This window comes from Ranitomeya variabilis, chromosome 4, assembly GCF_051348905.1.
Source record: "Ranitomeya variabilis isolate aRanVar5 chromosome 4, aRanVar5.hap1, whole genome shotgun sequence".
NCBI lineage: Eukaryota > Metazoa > Chordata > Amphibia > Anura > Dendrobatidae > Ranitomeya > Ranitomeya variabilis.
In genome coordinates this window covers 402,633,875-402,652,880 of record NC_135235.1, presented here as the reverse complement: position 1 = coordinate 402,652,880, position 19,006 = coordinate 402,633,875, and the positions used below count along the sequence as shown (strand labels likewise).

Below are 19,006 nucleotides of genomic sequence, written 5' to 3'. Positions count from 1 at the left end.
GGTTAGGTTATAGAGGAAGGGGCATTATTACAGTAGATGAGGTTAGGTTATATAGGAAGGGGCATTATTACAGTAGAAGAGGTTAGGTTATATAGGAAGGGGCATTATTACAGTAGAAGAGGTTAGGTTATAGAGGAAGGGGCATTATTACAGTAGAAGAGGTTAGGTTATAGAGGAAGGGGCATTATTACAGTAGATGAGGTTAGGTTATATAGGAAGGGGAATTATTACAGTAGAAGAGGTTAGGTTATATAGGAAGGGGCATTATTACAGTAGAAGAGGTTAGGTTATAGAGGAAGGGGCATTATTACAGTAGATGAGGTTAGGTTATAGAGGAAGGAGCATTATTACAGTAGAAGAGGTTAGGTTATAGAGGAAGGGGCATTATTACAGTACAAGAGGTTAGGTTATAGAGGAAGGGGCATTATTACAGTAGAAGAGGTTAGGTTATAGAGGAAGGAGCATTATTACAGTAGAAGAGGCTGTGCTATAGAGGAAGGGGCTTTATTACTCTTCACCCTTCACCTTTACCCTATGACATGTTACTTCTAGATCACATGACTAACCTGATCACGTGAGTCACCTCAGTGCCGGTCACGTCAGGGGGATCCGCGCACGCCGCATTGGTCAGTCATAACGTACACGTGACCACAGGGCTGAGAGGTAACCAGCAGTAATTAATCGCTCCCTTAGCAACATACCGGATTCATGGTTGTGGGATAGGCGGAAGTCATGGTCAATCACCCCGCCCACATTGCCATTAAGGTCTCCCTGACCATGTGACCATGACGTGCCAATCGTAAAGCAGCAGTCACAGTCACAAGAGGATGCACTGTCAGACAGAAGTGTCACCAGAGCAGGTGCTGTCAGTCTCCGGAGCCGCCATATTCTGGGGGACTAGCTATACCCGGAGATATCGGAGTGGCCGGACTGTCACTGACCGTCGACCTCTGCTTCTCACTATGTAAAAGGCAGAATGTGTGTTCCTACTTAAATAATACATCATGTTCATATAGTTCATGGAGAGGGATGGTGTTCAGGCGCCTTTATATTTGCTAGATAACGATATGACGTGAGGTGGGATGGGGGATGTTAGTATTCCTGGTGAGATTTCTGGTGGTAGCCAGGGAAGGGGTTAATAGCAGTGTCCCTGTGGCGTGTGGATGGAGCGGTGGTCAGTCCTGCACACTGCTGATCCATTCACACTCCATGGGACCACTGGAGCTGACCCAATGCAGAGCTCAGCCATCGCGGGGGGTCCCATAGAGAATGAATGGAGCCGCACTATTCACACTGCCCAGTTTTCGGTATTATTAGGCTACTTTCACACATCAGGTTTGTTGTTCAGCTTTGGATCAGACTGTGTAAGGCTACGTTCACATTTGCGTTGTGCGCCGCAGCGTCGTCGCCGCAACGCACAACGCAAACAAAAACGCAGCAAAACGCATGCACAACGCTGCGTTTTGCGCCACATGCTTTCAACGCATGCGGCGCAAAACGCTGCGTTTTTTGTAAACGCAGTTGCGTTTTCAACAAAAAACGCAGCGTTTTGCGCCGCATGCGTTTTTTGTGCAGTGAGTCATTCTTCATCCCACCCACAAAAAAAAGTGTCTACACAATAGATAAGGACCACCAATGGCTAGAAGAGGGTTGGTGTTTATGTAATTGTGTATATATACCATGGCAGACATGAATTCCTCCCATTTGCTGGTATTCATGATGGAGCGTCCCATGGACAGTATCGTCATGGATATGGAGATGGAATTTGCCTTTGCTCATGCCTATGCTGTCGCCTGTTCTCATCAAAGAGAAAGAGAAAAACGGAGATGGATTCATCGCCGATTTTGGATACACCCTATCTTGGAAGTCCGGGAGAGCCGTGGAGCATACCATAGCTTGTTTGGCGAACTGAATGAGAACCTGGAGAAATATTTCGAGTACACCAGGATGTCTCAGGAGAGCTTCCGGTATCTTCTGCGTCGGGTGGAAGGAGCCATTAGCAGGCAGGATACTCAGCTCCGGAGAGCTATATCCGCAGAGGAGCGGCTTCTGGTGACTCTACGGTACGTAGCTGTTTGAATGACTGAGATATGTTCTTTCCTTTTTTTTTTATTTTTTCTTAATTTTTTTTGGGGGTGTTATGGTCAATGTACTTTTATAAATTGCAATGTACTTTAATGTGTACTTTAATGTAATTTCTTTCTCTTCTTGGCAGTTTCCTGGCTACTGGAGAGACCTTGCGATCCCTTCAGTTTCAATTCCGGATTGGAGTCTCCACTCTCTCCGGGATTATTGCTGAGACCTGCCGCGCTTTGTGGGATAATCTCCGGGAGGAATTTTTACCCGTCCCTACAAGAGAAATCTGGGAGTACAACGCCCAGAAATTTGACCAACTGTGTTCTTTCCCAAACTGTATTGGCGCGGTGGATGGAAAGCATATTCGGATTACCAAGCCAGGGAAAAGTGGATCCATGTTCTTCAACTACAAAAAATACTTTTCTACTGTGCTAATGGCAATTGCCGGTGCGGACTGCCGTTTTCTCGCAGTGGATATTGGTGCATTTGGCCGTGCAAATGACTCTCGCACATTTAAAGACTCTGATATGGGCCAAAAATTATATACCAACAATTTTAATTTCCCCCAGCCACGACCTCTTCCCCACACCGAAGGCCCTGCGATGCCATTTGTTGTGGTTGGGGATGAAGCATTCCAAATGTCTGCCAACCTATTGAAACCCTACTCCAGTCGGGGCCTGGACCATACAAAAAGGGTCTTCAATTACAGGCTGTCCAGGGCCAGAAGGACTGTGGAGTGCGCCTTTGGCATCCTTGTCTCCAAATGGCGTATATTAGGATCCGCCATTAATCTGAAAACTGAGACAGTGGATGAGGTGGTGAAGGCGTGTGTGGTTCTCCACAATTATATTCTGACCAAAGAGAGACTGAACATTGAACTGGATGAACCCATAGCCAACACATTGCCCGATTACCAGGATCATCCTCTGAGGACAAGTGTGGAAATTGCACAGATGAGGGATCGTTTTGCGGCCTATTTTGTGTCAGATGTTGGCCGTGTGTCATGGCAAGATACAATGGTGTAGTGTTTGTTTTACTGTTGGACTTTATTCTGCATTTAACTACACCAATAAATCCCTGTATTGTGATTGTGGTAATAAACTAATTCTACATGATGTGCAATAAATCCTTTTTGGTTGGTTTGGTTATGTCAAATTAGGCATCTACCTATAGTTCACTAATGTAATGTGCCATTCTAAAAATTTGTAAACCTTTCTTTTGAAAATGTTGTTTAATAAAATTTTTTTCTAAGTTTTCTACCCTTTTTCAAAGAGCAAATTATTATGCCATAGCATATAACATATTTGTTTAAGATCGCAGTGTATCGTTGTGTTTGACAGCAACAACAACGATACCAGCGATGTTTACTGTTAACCAGGGTAAACAACGGGTTACCAAGCGCATGGTCGCGCTTAGTAACCCGATGTTTACCGTGGTTACCAGTGTTAAATGTAAACTAAAAAATAAAAATAAATATACTCATCTTCGCGTCCCCTGGCGTCCGCTTCCTTCACTGACTGAGCGCCGGCCGTAAAGTAAATTCACAGCACAGCGTTGATTTTACCGCTTTGCTGTGAGGGACGTCACTCAGTCAGTGCAGGGAAGCTGACGCCGGGCGATGCGATTGTGAATGTTTTTTTTTTTTCATTTTACACTGGTAACCATGGTAAACATCAGAAGTGCGCCCTGCACTTCAACCCGATGTTTACCATGGTTACCCGGGGACCTCGGCATCGTTGGTCGCTAGAGAGCTGTCACACAGACAGCACTCCAGCGACCAAATACCGATGCTGCAGTGAATTGCATCATTGTCTGTGTTGCTGCAGCATTGTTAAAGGCCCCGTCTCACATAACGAGATCGCTAGTGAGATCGCTGCTGAGTCACAAGTTTTGTGACGCAACAGCGACCTCAGTAGCGATCTCGCTATGTGTGACACGTACCAGCGATCAGGCCCCTGCTGCGAGATCGCTGGTCGTGTCAGAATGGCCTGGACCTTTTTTTGGTCGTTGAGGTCCCGCTGACATCGCTGAATCGGTGTGTGTGACACCGATCCAGCGATGTCTTCACTGGTAACCAGGGTAAACATCGGGTTACTAAGCGCAGGGCCGCGCTTAGTAACCCGATGTTTACCCTGGTTACCAGCGTAAATGTAAAAAAAAACAAACAGTACATACTCACCATCTGTTGCCCGTCAGGTCCCTTGGCGTCTGCTTCCTGCTCTGACTGCCGCCGTAAAGTGAGAGCACAGCAGTGACGTCACCGCTGCGCTCTGCTCTCACTGTACGGCGGCTCAGTCAGAGCAGGAAGCAGACGCCAAGGGACCTGACGGGCAACAGATGGTGAGTATGTACTGTTTGTTTTTTTTTACATTTACGCTGGTAACCAGGGTAAACATCGGGTTACTAAGCGCGGCCCTGCGCTTAGTAACCCGATGTTTACCCTGGTTACCCGGGTGCTGCAGGGGGACTTCGGCATCGTTGAAGACAGTTTCAACGATGCCGAAGTCGTTCCCCTGATCGTTGGTCGCTGGAGAGAGCTGTCTGTGTGACAGCTCCCCAGCGACCACACAGCGACGCTGCAGCGATCAGCATCGTTGTCTGTATCGCTGCAGCGTCGCTGTGTGAGACGGGGCCTTTTGTGTGAAGGTAACTTTACGGTATGTGTCCACGTTCAGGATTGCATCCGGATTTGCTCAGGTTTTTTCATCAGTATTTGTAAGCCAAAACCAGGAGTGGAACAATTAGAGGAAAAGTAGAATAGAAACATATGCACCACTTCTGTATTTATCACCCACGCCTGGTTTTGGCTACAAATATTGAATTAAAATCCTGACCAAATCCGGATGCAATCCTGAGCGTGGACACATACCCTTAGTGTTTGAAAACACCTCATACACTTTAGTGTTTGTAAACACCTCATACAGCAATGAGAGACACCCAAAGAAATGTTAAAATTAAAAAATCCAAAAATACTGTCTGACATTGCATATATGAGGTGTTTGAAGCACAAATAAACGGCGCACGGAGTGAATTGCCGAGAAGTGTACGTTAAAAGAAGACCAAATATTTTTTTCAATAAAATAACTTTTTATTTGGGGGAAACAGAAAAAAAAGGGAAAAGAAAATTAGGGGGTATCATCAACAGCCGAGGGGGGATCAACTTCCGCTACCAGCGGTGACCGGTAGCTTCGAGTTCTTGAACGTGGACGGGGAGTGGAATAGGAGGAGGAGGAGGAGGAGCCATAGTCGAGGAGGCTTGACGGCAGGTCCAAACCCCCCGCAGGGTACACTGGGGAGACCGCATCATCAGTAGGGGAGGGAGGAGGCAACACAAGCCGCCTGTATTTCTGTCTTGGTTGGCCCTGGCTGCTCCTGCTGTGACTAGAGCCACGATGAGATGGTGTCTGTACTGGAGCAGCCAGAACCTGTGCCTCTGTGTGTCTCTCTGTGTGCCTCCTCTTATGTGTTTTTTTTTTTTTTCCTGCCTTCTGCGGCATCTCCCCCAGAAGCACTCCTACGGGAGGATGAGGGTCTGGCAGGAGCAGGAGTGGGCCGCACACTAGTATGGTGCCTGTGGTGGCGTCGCCCGGCACTTGGACCAGGGTGGGGTGGCTGGAGTGACTCTGCAGCAGGAGTCGGAGTCATGCTAGCCAGCGACGGCACTACGGGCAGTGTCGCTGACTGCATGACCCGAGCCTGCTGCAGAGCCCTCACGTAAGAATTGTTGCAGTCCTGCATCACCGAAATCTGGAGTTCCGGCGTAAGGTTTTCCACCATGCCTTTAGCAATTGTACTTAAAAAATGCTTTGCCGGATTTGAGAGCTCGGCTTCCAGGTTTTCAAGGCGCCGTTCCATACTGGACATTTGATCTCTCAACGCCTTGAAACCGTTCTGGAACACCGTGCTCAAGTGCAAAAATTCGGGCATGACTGACCTGTCCGAGGCACGCTGGCACTGTCGGGAATTCCCGAATGAAGGTGCGCCAGAGGCCTCGGGCAGGGGAAAACCTGATGTACCGGCAGCCGGTTCTCCAGATGATGGTGGTGCAAGCCTGCTGTCGCTGTGGGAGGGCTGTGACGGGTCAGATGGCGATCCATGAAGTTCCGCTTCACAGGGGCGAGCTCGCTGGAGGGTGCTGCTGTGTGTCCTGTGAAAAGAAAAGGAAAAAATTAGTCTTCAATTAATAAACTATCACATACGCCAACTCCTGTAAAAAATTTACATTACATGACACATCAAAACATTACAATCCCCTGTCTCTCAGTCTGTGTGGCCTATAATAAATTGCTGATTGTTATCGCCAGCTGACCATTAGGGCTCACGATAACAATCATGGACATACCGACGGCAGAAAATGACTGTACATTCCCTCTGCCAAAGGCAATGCATACCCGTCATATTTTTAAAAAATTTTTGTGTGAAAAAATAATTTCAAGATGCCGTCTATGTCGCAAAAATAATATAAAATTTAAGGTCTATAAAAAAATAAAAAAAAAATAAAAACCAGACTTTGCTGATCTGATCGCAGGAATGTCCATGACGTTAGGATCATGTGATCGAGACGTCATCATTATTCCTGCGATCAGAACTACACTGACTCAGAACCAGGGCCGGACTGGGACTAAAATTCAGCCCTGGCATTTGAAGTTACACAGGCCCACTTGTCACATGGTGACTGTATAATATCTTTGTACACTTGTAGGCAGGGCCGGTTTTAGGCAAAGTGGGGCCCTAGGCAAAGTTTAAAATGGGTCCGCAAATGCTAACATATTGCACATCACACAGAAGCCTTTCTGTTGTATTTACGTGCGCTGAGTTCAGGCCGCTAAACGAGTTTGATCGACAATACTGAAGTTGTTCAACGCTTGTTTCCCGGCCTCTTTCCACCAGCTGAGGAATAATGATGAGACAGAACGATCACTAATAGATCACCATACAGTATCATGTTTTCAGCAGCACATCTACAGTTTACACTGGCAATGTGCTGCTGACAACAAGGCTTTTTGTTCCAGCAAAAACAATCCGAATATGCAGCATTTTACTTGTTTAGTAAAATACACCCCATAGTCCTCCATATATTATAATGTGCTCCATAGTCCTCCATATAGTATAATACACTCCCTATAGTCCTCCATATATTAAAATACACTGCTCAGTCCTCCACATAGTATAATACACTCCTCATAGTCCTCCATATAGCATAATACAATCCTCATAGTCCTCCATATAGCATAATACAATCCTCATAGTGCTCCATATAGTATAATGCACCGCCAGTCATCCATGTAGTACAATTCACTTCCCATAGTATAATGCACCCCATAGTTCTTCATATAGTATAACGTATTCCCCATAGTCCTCGATACAGTATAATGCAGCCCACATATAGTATAATGCAGCCACCCCAGAGTATAATGCAGCCACCCCAGAGTATAATGCAGCCACCCCAGAGTATAATGCAGCCACCCCAGAGTATAATGCAGCCACCCCACAGAGTATAATGCAGCCACCCCAGAGTATGTAACCCCCATAGAATATAATACAGCCCACCTCCCCATAATATATAATGTAGCCCCCCATAGAATATAATGCAGCCCCCCATAGTATATAACGCAGCCTCCTCCATAGAATATAATATACCCCCACAATAGTATATAACACAGCCACATTGTACATAACATGGCCTCCCCCATAGAATATAATATACTCCACATAGTATATAGCAAAGCCCGCATATTATATAGCACAAACCGCATAGTATACAGCACAGCCTGCATACTATAGCACAGCTCGCGTAGTAGATAACACAGCCCACACAGCAGTATTCAGCACAGACCACACAGTAGTATACAGCACAGACCACACAGTAGTATACAGCACAGCCCACGTAGAAGTATACAGCACAGTCCACACAGTAGTATACAGCACAGCCCACAGAGTAATATATACAGCACAGCCCACAAAGTAATATATACAGCACAGCCCACAAAGTAATATATACAGCACAGCCCACAGAGAACTATATACAGCACAGCCCACAGAGAACTATATACAGGACAGCCCACAGAGAACTATATACAGCACAGCCCACAGAGAACTATATAAAGCACAGCCCAGAGTACTATATACAGCACAGCCCAGAGTACTATATAAAGCACAGCCCAGAGAGTACTATATACAGCACAGCCCAGAGAGTACTATATACAGCACAGCCCAGAGAGTACTATATACAGCACAGCCCACAGAGTACTATATACAGCACAGCCCACAGAGTACTATACACAGCACAGCCCACAGAGTACTATATACAGCACAGCCCACAGAGTACTATACACAGCACAGCCCACAGAGTACTATATACAGCACAGCCCACAGAGTACTATATACAGCACAGCCCACAGAGTACTATATACAGCACAGCCCACAGAGAACTATATACAGCACACAGTATTATACAGCACAGAGCACAGCCCAGAGAACTATATACAGCCCACAGTAGTATACAGCACAGAGCACAGCCCACAGAGAACTATATACAGCACAGAGCACAGCCCACAGAGAACTATATACAGCCCACAGTAGCATACAGCACAGAGCACAGCCCACAGATAACTATATACAGCCCACAGTAGTATACAGCACAGAGCACAGCCCACAGAGAACTATATACAGCACAGAGCACAGCCCACAGAGAACTATATACAGCCCACAGTAGCATACAGCACAGAGCACAGCCCACAGATAACTATATACAGCCCACAGTAGTATACAGCACAGAGCACAGCCCACAGAGAACTATATACAGCACAGAGCACAGCCCACAGAGAACTATATACAGCCCACAGTAGCATACAGCACAGAGCACAGCCCACAGATAACTATATACAGCCCACAGTAGTATACAGCACAGAGCACAGCCCACAGAGAGCTATATACAGCCCACAGTAGTATACAGCACAGAGCACAGCCCACAGAGAACTATATACAGCCCACAGCAGTATACAGCACAGAGCACAGCCCACAGAGAACTATATACAGCCCACAGCAGTATACAGCACAGAGCACAGCCCACAGAGAACTATATATAGCACAGAGCACACAGTAGTATACAGCACAGAGCACAGCCCACAGAGAGCTATATACAGCCCACAGCAGTATACAGCACAGAGCACAGCCCACAGAGAACTATATACAGCCCACAGCAGTATACAGCACAGAGCACAGCCCACAGAGAACTATATATAGCACAGAGCACACAGTAGTATACAGCACAGAGCACAGCCCACAGAGAGCTATATACAGCCCACAGCAGTATACAGCACAGAGCACAGCCCACAGAGAACTATATACAGCCCACAGTAGTATACAGCACAGAGCACAGCCCACAGAGAGCTATATACAGCCCACAGTAGTATACAGCACAGAGCACAGCCCACAGAGAACTATATACAGCCCACAGCAGTATACAGCACAGAGCACAGCCCACAGAGAACTATATACAGCCCACAGCAGTATACAGCACAGAGCACAGCCCACAGAGAACTATATATAGCACAGAGCACACAGTAGTATACAGCACAGAGCACAGCCCACAGAGAGCTATATACAGCCCACAGCAGTATACAGCACAGAGCACAGCCCACAGAGAACTATATACAGCCCACAGTAGTATACAGCAGAGCACAGCCCACAGAGAGCTATATACAGCCCACAGTAGTATACAGCACAGAGCACAGCCCACAGAGAACTATATACAGCCCACAGCAGTATACAGCACAGAGCACAGCCCACAGAGAACTATATACAGCCCACAGCAGTATACAGCACAGAGCACAGCCCACAGAGAACTATATATAGCACAGAGCACACAGTAGTATACAGCACAGAGCACAGCCCACAGAGAACTATATACAGCCCACAGCAGTATACAGCACAGAGCACAGCCCACAGAGAACTATATACAGCCCACAGCAGTATACAGCACAGAGCACAGCCCACAGAGAACTATATATAGCACAGAGCACACAGTAGTATACAGCACAGAGCACAGCCCACAGAGAGCTATATACAGCCCACAGCAGTATACAGCACAGAGCACAGCCCACAGAGAACTATATACAGCCCACAGTAGTATACAGCAGAGCACAGCCCACAGAGAGCTATATACAGCCCACAGTAGTATACAGCACAGAGCACAGCCCACAGAGAACTATATACAGCCCACAGCAGTATACAGCACAGAGCACAGCCCACAGAGAACTATATACAGCCCACAGCAGTATACAGCACAGAGCACAGCCCACAGAGAACTATATATAGCACAGAGCACACAGTAGTATACAGCACAGAGCACAGCCCACAGAGAGCTATATACAGCCCACAGCAGTATACAGCACAGAGCACAGCCCACAGAGAACTATATACAGCCCACAGTAGTATACAGCACAGAGCACAGCCCACAGAGAACTATATACAGCCCACAGCAGTATACAGCACAGAGCACAGCCCACAGAGAACTATATACAGCCCACAGTAGTATACAGCACAGAGCACAGCCCACAGAGAGCTATATACAGCCCACAGCAGTATACAGCACAGAGCACAGCCCACAGAGAACTATATACAGCCCACAGCAGTATACAGCACAGAGCACAGCCCACAGAGAACTATATACAGCCCACAGCAGTATACAGCACAGAGCACAGCCCACAGAGAACTATATACAGCCCACAGCAGTATACAGCACAGAGCACAGCCCACAGAGAACTATATACAGCCCACATCTCTTCTCTTCCTCCCCTCACCTCCTCCGAGAATGGCCCCACAGTCCAGAAAAAAAAAAAACTCTCCTCACCTCTCCTCGTGCCCAGCGTTGCTTCCTGGTTCCTGCTCCTGTCTCAGCAGCTGCAGTCTGCCCGGGACACAGCAGGTGCGCGATGATATGACATCATCGCGCACCCGCAGTGTCAGAGGCAGAGCGGGGAATGATGGGAGAGGAGCGTCTGTAGACGCTCTCTCCTCCATCATTGCATTCAACTGTACCGGCGTCTATACGCCGGTATAGTTGAATGCGACGGCGGGGGCGGCGGATTGAGCGGCCCACCACTGGCACCGGCCCTTCTGGCATTTGCCAGAAGTGCCCTATGGCCAGTCCGGCCCTGCTCAGAACGTAACCTGTCATGGACTACAAGGACTCTCGCTTAACCTAAAAAAATTACCGTGGATGGCCAATATGCTACGCTGACTACATTGATGGCCAATACACTACGTGCCTGGGAAATGTACTATGTGGATACGTGGCTAGAACGTGTACTATGTGGCTGCGATATAGTGGCCTGCAAATATACTATGTGTGTGGATGCACAATGTACGTGGCTGGGCAATGTACTATGTGGCTGTGCAATATGCTATGTGGCTGGGCAATGAACTATGTGGCTGTGCAATATGTTATGTGTCTGGGCAATGTACAATGTGCAATATGGTATGTGGACAAAATACTTACTGTCGGCGGCCAAGGACCGGTCTTAGGAACTGTAGTGCCCTGTTATATTTGTAGGGCACCGACTTGGTCGCAGCAGCACCACTCCTCGATTGCTCCTCCTCAGCACGCAGCCCCTTATTGAAACGGTCCTTCATGGATCGCCATCTGGTCCTCAACTTTTTCACTGTGAATGCAAAGAAAAAAAAAGGTTACATATGTAGCATTTTAAAAGCATAAAACAACCGTGTGTGATGCAAAGTTTAGGCGTTGATAGCATCACACACGGTTGTGTTTATCCTGGCAAGATGGGTCATAGCAGCGTATCAGCAATACTCACGAAAGTTGCCTTTGTCCTTGGCGGAGGCACTGTCAAAGCCATCCCACAGCGACTTTGCCACCTCTGCCCACAAACGCCTGATCACCACCTGGTCCATGTGCCGGGGGTCACGGCTGTCCCACAACGGGCCACGCTCCTGGATGCTGGAGATCAGGAGCTCCACATCTATGCCACTGTCTCCTTGGTCCCGTTGTGAAACCTAGAAAAAATAGAAAACAAAAAGGTTACAAATATGCTAATATAAACAACCACCAGCACCTGTCATGATATGTACCTTTGCCCTATCCTTTGCCATTTGATGTATGTATATTGATGGTTTCTACACCTGTATTTTTGAATGTTTTTGTGCAGGGAGTTCAACTATATGTTACCTTCCCCCAAATACTTGCTGCCCTGAAAAGCTATAATGTTATTAAGCTTAGTAAACATCCCTAGTGAAACCAGGATGCTCCTAATGTTCCTCCCAGCAGGATGCTACTCAAAAAAAAAGATAAAAAAAAAAACCAAATACTCACTTGCCGGCCTGATGACACATCTTGGCACCGATCTCCCTGCTCCCGCTGTGTGCCTTCCCCCTCACTTGAAGAAGCCTGTAAAAAAATGTATACAAAAATTAGTGACAATGCTACAAATGGCAGCGAATAGTAAGCAACTGGACATAATTACTCACCGCACTCCCCCTCGCCGATTGGCCAGATGCTGGAGAAGAACTCGCCATTATTGGAAGTTTGCTCTGCAATGAAAAAATGAGCAAAAAATCACATCCAAAGCTAACAATGCCACATACAAACATTAAAACAACCACAATTGACTGTTGACTGATAGGACAATGCAAACTCAAAAAGCGACACCACAACGCCATACATTGCAAGAGAAGGCAATAGAAGAAACAATACAAGAATAGACCCAAAAAAAATGAAGCAAAAAAAAAAAAGTCCAAATTTAAAAAAATAAAAACTTAAAAAATAAAGAGGAAAAAAAAAAGGCACAATGAAATAGCAAACTGCACGCCATACTTTACAATAGCAACAAGACATGATCCAACACAACACCATCTGGTGACATCTACCACAGAAATACATCTGAAAAAGGCGATAAATACCATTCTAGATAATAAGCAATAAACATTACGGGACAACCGCTGTTCAAAATACAGCAACACAAAAGATAAACCATAGTCAAATAGAAAAGAGAACACAAGAAATTTTTAAAAAAGGGCCCCACCCCAAAAAAAAAAAATTTAACTACACACTTGGCTATGGAAACATTCAAGACAGGAGATATATATATGGAAGCCATACAGAAAACGACGTAACCATAATACAATTGAACATATAATGGCATATAGCAGCACGGAACAATACAATACAAATGAAACATCATAAATGTAGCCCCCCCACCAGCAAGAAAAGACACTCAAGGAAAGAAAAAAAAATGCCAACAGCATAATAAAACACAGCAAGACATGAGCCTAGAAAACGCCATACGGTTACCCCAACAATAGAAGCCAGAAAAAGACATGCACCACAAATTTTACAATAAAAAATCTTGCAAAAAAAAGGCATTGAACATCCGCATGACACAAGAACAACCAAAAATAAATCCAAAACCAATCCAAACCCAGCAAGGCCGCACACAAGAAACGCCAGCATATATCAGAAACACATTAAAAAAAACTGTTATTATTCAATAACAACCTACAGTGCCATAACCGTACAATATCACAGAGCAAACATTGCACAAATTAAATCAAAAACAAGAAATAAAACACAGAAAAAAAATTATGCAAAGAGAAATATATACTTACAGGTTTGGAAAGCAGGTTGCTCCTCTCTCTGTCTGCTCTGTGTGCTCTGTCTGCTCTGTGAAAGACAATGGCAAACCCCCCCCCCCCCTTTTTTTTATATATATAGTGCTTTTTTTAAGTGTCTAGACAAAGTCTAGACAATGTTTTGCATTTTTGAAAGAAAAACGCATGCGTCGTACAACGCATCACGACGCAAGTACTTGCGTCGTCTGCGTTGTCAATGCAAGTCAATGGGAAAAAAGGAGCATCGACGACGCAAACACGACGCAAACACGACGCATGCGTTTTTCCCAAAGTCTGCGCCGCCCAAAAAATGCAACATGTTGCGTTTGCCGCGCCCTGACAGGTGCGCCCTAACGCCGCATGCGGCGTACAACGCACCAAAACGCATGACAACGCATGTACATGCGGCGCCATGCGGCTCCAATGTTAAAGATAGGGCCGCACGCCGCATGCGTTTTGGTGCGGCGACGACGCTGCGGCGCACACCGCAAATGTGAACGTAGCCTAAGCCCACTCCACGTCACGGTGACCCCTTTATGTAAATATACACTGTAGTCATGGCGCTGATACTATGACCAGTGGGTGTTAGCTGTAACCTGGAGCTGTTATTCAGACATGTAATATTGATGATATGTAACACGTATTGATAACTTATTGTAAAGATCATTTGCGCTAACAGCATTTTGGAAATTATACCCCTCTGAGTATACCACTCATGCGAGTGCTGTTTGATTTTTACACACCAATCTCCTTTGAAAAGCCGGCAATTTATCTGCTGCATACAGTAAAATTACAGCAAGACAAGTTACAATAGAGTAGATAGCTATCAGTAGATGTCAGTGACACACACACAAATAATATGTATATACTGTATATACAGTACAGACCAAAAGTTTGGACACACCTCATTTAAAGATTTTTCTGTATTTTCATGACTATGAAAATTGTACATTCACACTGAAGGCATCAAAACTATGAATTAACACATGTGGAATTATATACTTAGCAAAAAGTATGAAACAACTGAAAACATGTCTTATATTCTAGGTTCTTCAAAGTAGCCACCTTTTGCTTTGATGACTGCTTTCCACACTCTTGGCATTCTCTTGATGAGCTTCAAAAGGTAGTCACCGGGAATGGTTTTCACTTCACAGGTGTGCCCTGTCAGGTTTAGTAAGGGGGATTTCTTGCCTTATAAATGGGGTTGGGACCATCAATTGTGTTCTGCAGAAGTCTGGTGGATACACAGCTGATAGTCCTACTGAATAGACTGTTAGAATTTGTATTATGGCAAGAAAAAAGCTCTTAAGTAAAGAAAAACGAGTGGCCATCATTACTTTAAGAAATGAAGGTCAGTCAGTCCGAAAAATTGGGAAAACTTTGAAAGTGTCTCCAAGTGCAGTTGCAAAAATCATGAAACGCTACAAAGAAACTGGCTCACATGAAGACAGCCCCAGGAAAGGAAGACCAAGAGTCAGCTCTGCTTCTGAGGATAAGTTTATCCGAGTCACCAGCCTCAGAAATCGCAGGTTAACAGCAGCTCAGATTAGAGACCAGGTCAATGCCACACAGAGTTCTAGCAGCAGACACATCTCTACAACAACTGTTAAGAGGAGACTTTGTGCAGCAGGCCTTCATGGTAAAATAGCAGTCAGGAAACCACTGCTAAGGACAGGCAACAAGCAGAAGAGACTTGTTTGGGCTAAAGAACACAAGGAATGGACATTAGACCAGTGGAAATCTGTGCTTTGGTCTGATGAGTCCAAATTTGAGATCTTTGGTTCCAACCACCGTGTCTTTGTGCGACGCGGGAAAGGTGAACGGATGGACTCTACATGCCTGGTTCCCACCGTGAAGCATGGACGAGGAGGTGTGATGGTGTGGGGGTGCTTTGCTGGTGACACTGTTGGGCATTTATTCAAAATTGAAGGCATACTAAACCAGCATGTCTACCACAGCATCTTGCAGCAGCATGCTATTCCATCCGTTGTGCTTTTAGTTGGACCATCATTTATTTTTCAACAGGACAATGACCCCAAACACCTCCAGGCTGTGTAAGGGCTATTTGACCAAAGAAGGAGAATGATGGGGTGCTATGCCAGATGACCTGGCCTCCACAGTCACTAGACCTGAACCCAATCGAGATGGTTTGAGGTGAGCTGGACCGCAGAGTGAAGGCAAAAGGGCCAACAAGTGCTAAGCATCTCTGGGAACTCCTTCAAGATTGTTGGAAGACCATTCCTGGTGACTACCACTTGAAGCTCATCAAGAGAATGCCAAGAGTGTGCAAAGCAGTCATCAAAGCAAAAGGTGGCTACCTTGAAGAACCTAGCATATAAGACATATTTTCAGTTGCTTCACACTTTTTTGTTAAGTATATAATTCCACATGTGTTAATTCATAGTTTTGATGCTTTCAGTGTGAATTTACAATTTTCATAGTCATGAAATTCCAAAAAAATCGTTAAATGGGAAGGTGTGTCCAAACTTTTGGTCTGTACTGTATATATATATATATATATATATATATATATATATACATATATATATATATTATTCATTAATATAGCACCATTAATTCCATGGTGCTGTTCGTGAGAAAGGGGTTACATAGAGAGTTATAGATATCTTTTACAGTAAACAAATTTACAATGACAGACTGGTACAGAGGGGAGAGGACCCTATATACATATATATATATATATATATATATATATATATATATATATATATATACTGTATATATTACATACCTCCTTGGGGTTCGATGTCACCTGAAAATACAAAGGTGACATAAGGTGACATCAACCCCCCAACTATTACCTCACTTGCCACCACTACAGGGCAAGTGCGAAGAGCAAGGCTAAGTGCCAGAATTGGCACATCTTGGAGATGAGGCGGCTGAGGGCTGATGTTTTTATCCTGGGGGCCCAGTATCCATGGCACTTTCCTAGGCTATTAGTATCAGCTCACAGCTGTCTGCTTAGCCTTTGCAGGTTGTTTATTATAGGGAGACTCTACGTTATTTTTTAGGGTGGTCCCCAATTTTAATAGCCAGTAAAGGCTAAGTATACAGCTGTGAGCTGATATCAATAGCCTGGGAAGCTCCATGGGTATTACCACCTTCTCAGGCTGTAAACATCTGCCCAAGCTGTCGGCTTTCCCTCTGCTGGTTAAGAAAATTACAAGGGAGCCCACAACTTTTTTTTCAGGAAAATAATATTTTAATAATTAAATACATGTACAATAAGCTGCACACACACTGTACTAATTGCATGTCACTGACATCTGTATATCTATATATTCTATGTGTATATGCTGTAAGTAATCCATCTATTCTATTCTGTCAGCTCCTGTGATTTTAGTGTACGCGGCTGATGAATTGCTGGCTTTTCATCTATCTTTGTATCTATCTAGCTAGCTAACTCTGTTTTGAATACTATTTCCTTTGAAAACAATGTGTAAATGGAAAAGAATTGCTGTATGTAAAAGCTCATGTTAAAATCACATTGCAAACGGATAGCAATCACACTGCATTCGGATGTAAATCGGATGCTAGGTGTGAAAAATCGGATTGTACTCACATGAAAAACACATGATACTTGCATTACACTTGTCCAACTTTGCAGTAAAAAAATCGGACCAATTTTAAAATCGCTAGTGTAACTCCAGCCTTACTTCGATCTTTGGGAGGCAGAATGAACAAATCAACAGCAGGTGAAGTATTTATTCTATGTTTTAAGCTGTTCCTCATGCGGTAAAAGAGATTAGACAATATCAGATTTATATCAGTTTTGTATGTTTGGCTGCTGTCAGACACTAAAAGATGCTTTTTTATTACAACAAAAACTTTTTGTATCGCCATATTTTGAGAGCTATCATTTTTCTATATTTCTGTAGACAAAGTCATGTGAGGGCTTGTTTTTTCCGGGACGAGTTGATGTTTTCATTGGTACCTTTTTCCGTCACATAACATTTTTGTGATTGCTTTCTATTCTGAGGCAGAATGAACAAAAACCAGTAATTTAGGAATTGTTTTTTGTATTTATGCCGTTCCGCATGCTGTAAAAGTGATAAGGCAGCTTTATTCTTCTGGTCAGTACGATTACAATGATACGACAAATCTTTTTTATGTTTTGCCAATTTAACTCAATAAAAACTATAGAAAAAGTATTGTTTTTGCATCGCTGTACTCTGAGAGCTGTAGCCTTTTTATTTTTTTCCGCTGATGGAGCTGAGTGGTGGCTTGTTTTTCGCTGGACTAGATGGCCTTTTTGGCGATACTATTTTTATTTACATTCATCTTTTTGATTTTGTTTTCTTTAACTTTTTTTTACGGAGGTATGATGAAAAAGCGTAGATGTTTGCCAAGGTTCTTTTTTATTTTTCACGGTGTTCACTGAGAACGGATCATTCTGCATGCAGTGATAGCAAATATTTCTATTTTTTTGGTTATTTTTATTTTTACATATATGGTACGTATTTATTAGTATTATATTTTTTCCATCATTTTTGTTCTTGTTTTAAACTTATTTTTTTCACTTAGTCCTTAGTACTTTACTCATGGTGCGCATGAGCACTGATGCCCTGGCTGGTGCATCGCTAACCATGTCAGTTACTGTGTAACACCTCGGCCGCGTGACTTAGCTCCTGCTCACGTGATCCTATGTGAGCGGCGATTCAGGTTACGTGATTTCGGCGTTACTCATGATGCACTCGGTAATGTGCTCACCCTTGGCTTACGTAAGTGCAGCATGCGCAAATAAAAGTCAGTTTTACATTCCTACTTAACCCCTTCATGGGTTCCTTGGGATTTTCCGTTTTTCCGTGTTCGTTTTTCACTCCCCTCCATCCCAGAGCCATACCTTTTTTATTTTTCCGTCAATTTGGCCATGTGAGGGCTTATTTTTTGCGGGACGAGTTGTACTTTTGATCGACATCATTGGTTTTAGCATGTCGTGTACTAGAAAATGGGAAAAAAATTCCAAGTGCAGCGAAATTGCAAAAAAAGTGCAGTCCCACACTTGTTTTTTGTTTGGCTTTTTTGCTAGGTTCACTAAATGCTAAAACTGACCTGCCATTATGATTCTCCAGGTCAGTACGAGTTCATAGACACCTAACATGACTAGGTTATTTTTTACCTAAGTGGTGAAAAAAAATTCCAAACTTTGCTAAAAAAAAAAAAATTTGCGCCATTTTCCGATACTCGTAGCGTCTCCATTTTTCATGATCTGGGGTCAGGTGAGGGCTTATTTTTTGCCGAGCTGGCATTTTTAATTATACCATTTTGGTGCAGATATGTT

General features: G+C 44.4%; 2 protein-coding genes across 2 annotated transcripts in view; both read right to left on the bottom strand.

Moving 5' to 3' along the window:
• Positions 1-733, bottom strand: part of LOC143764928 (uncharacterized) — a 53,563-nt gene extending 52,830 nt beyond the window's left edge. The window contains exon 1 of the mRNA XM_077251047.1: positions 567-733. The gene's annotated coding sequence lies outside the window, so the exon portion shown is untranslated. The remainder of the gene's footprint in view (positions 1-566) is intronic.
• A 4,007-nt stretch (positions 734-4,740) lies between these two features.
• LOC143764927 (uncharacterized) lies at positions 4,741-12,103 on the bottom strand. Its single transcript, XM_077251046.1, has 3 exons — positions 11,895-12,103; positions 11,579-11,741; positions 4,741-6,223 (listed from the first exon to the last, which is right to left on the bottom strand). Exons 1-3 carry the CDS (start codon positions 11,989-11,991, stop codon positions 5,536-5,538), a joined length of 948 nt encoding a protein of 315 aa, XP_077107161.1. The 5' UTR covers positions 11,992-12,103; the 3' UTR covers positions 4,741-5,535.
• Positions 12,104-19,006: the final 6,903 nt, after the last annotated feature.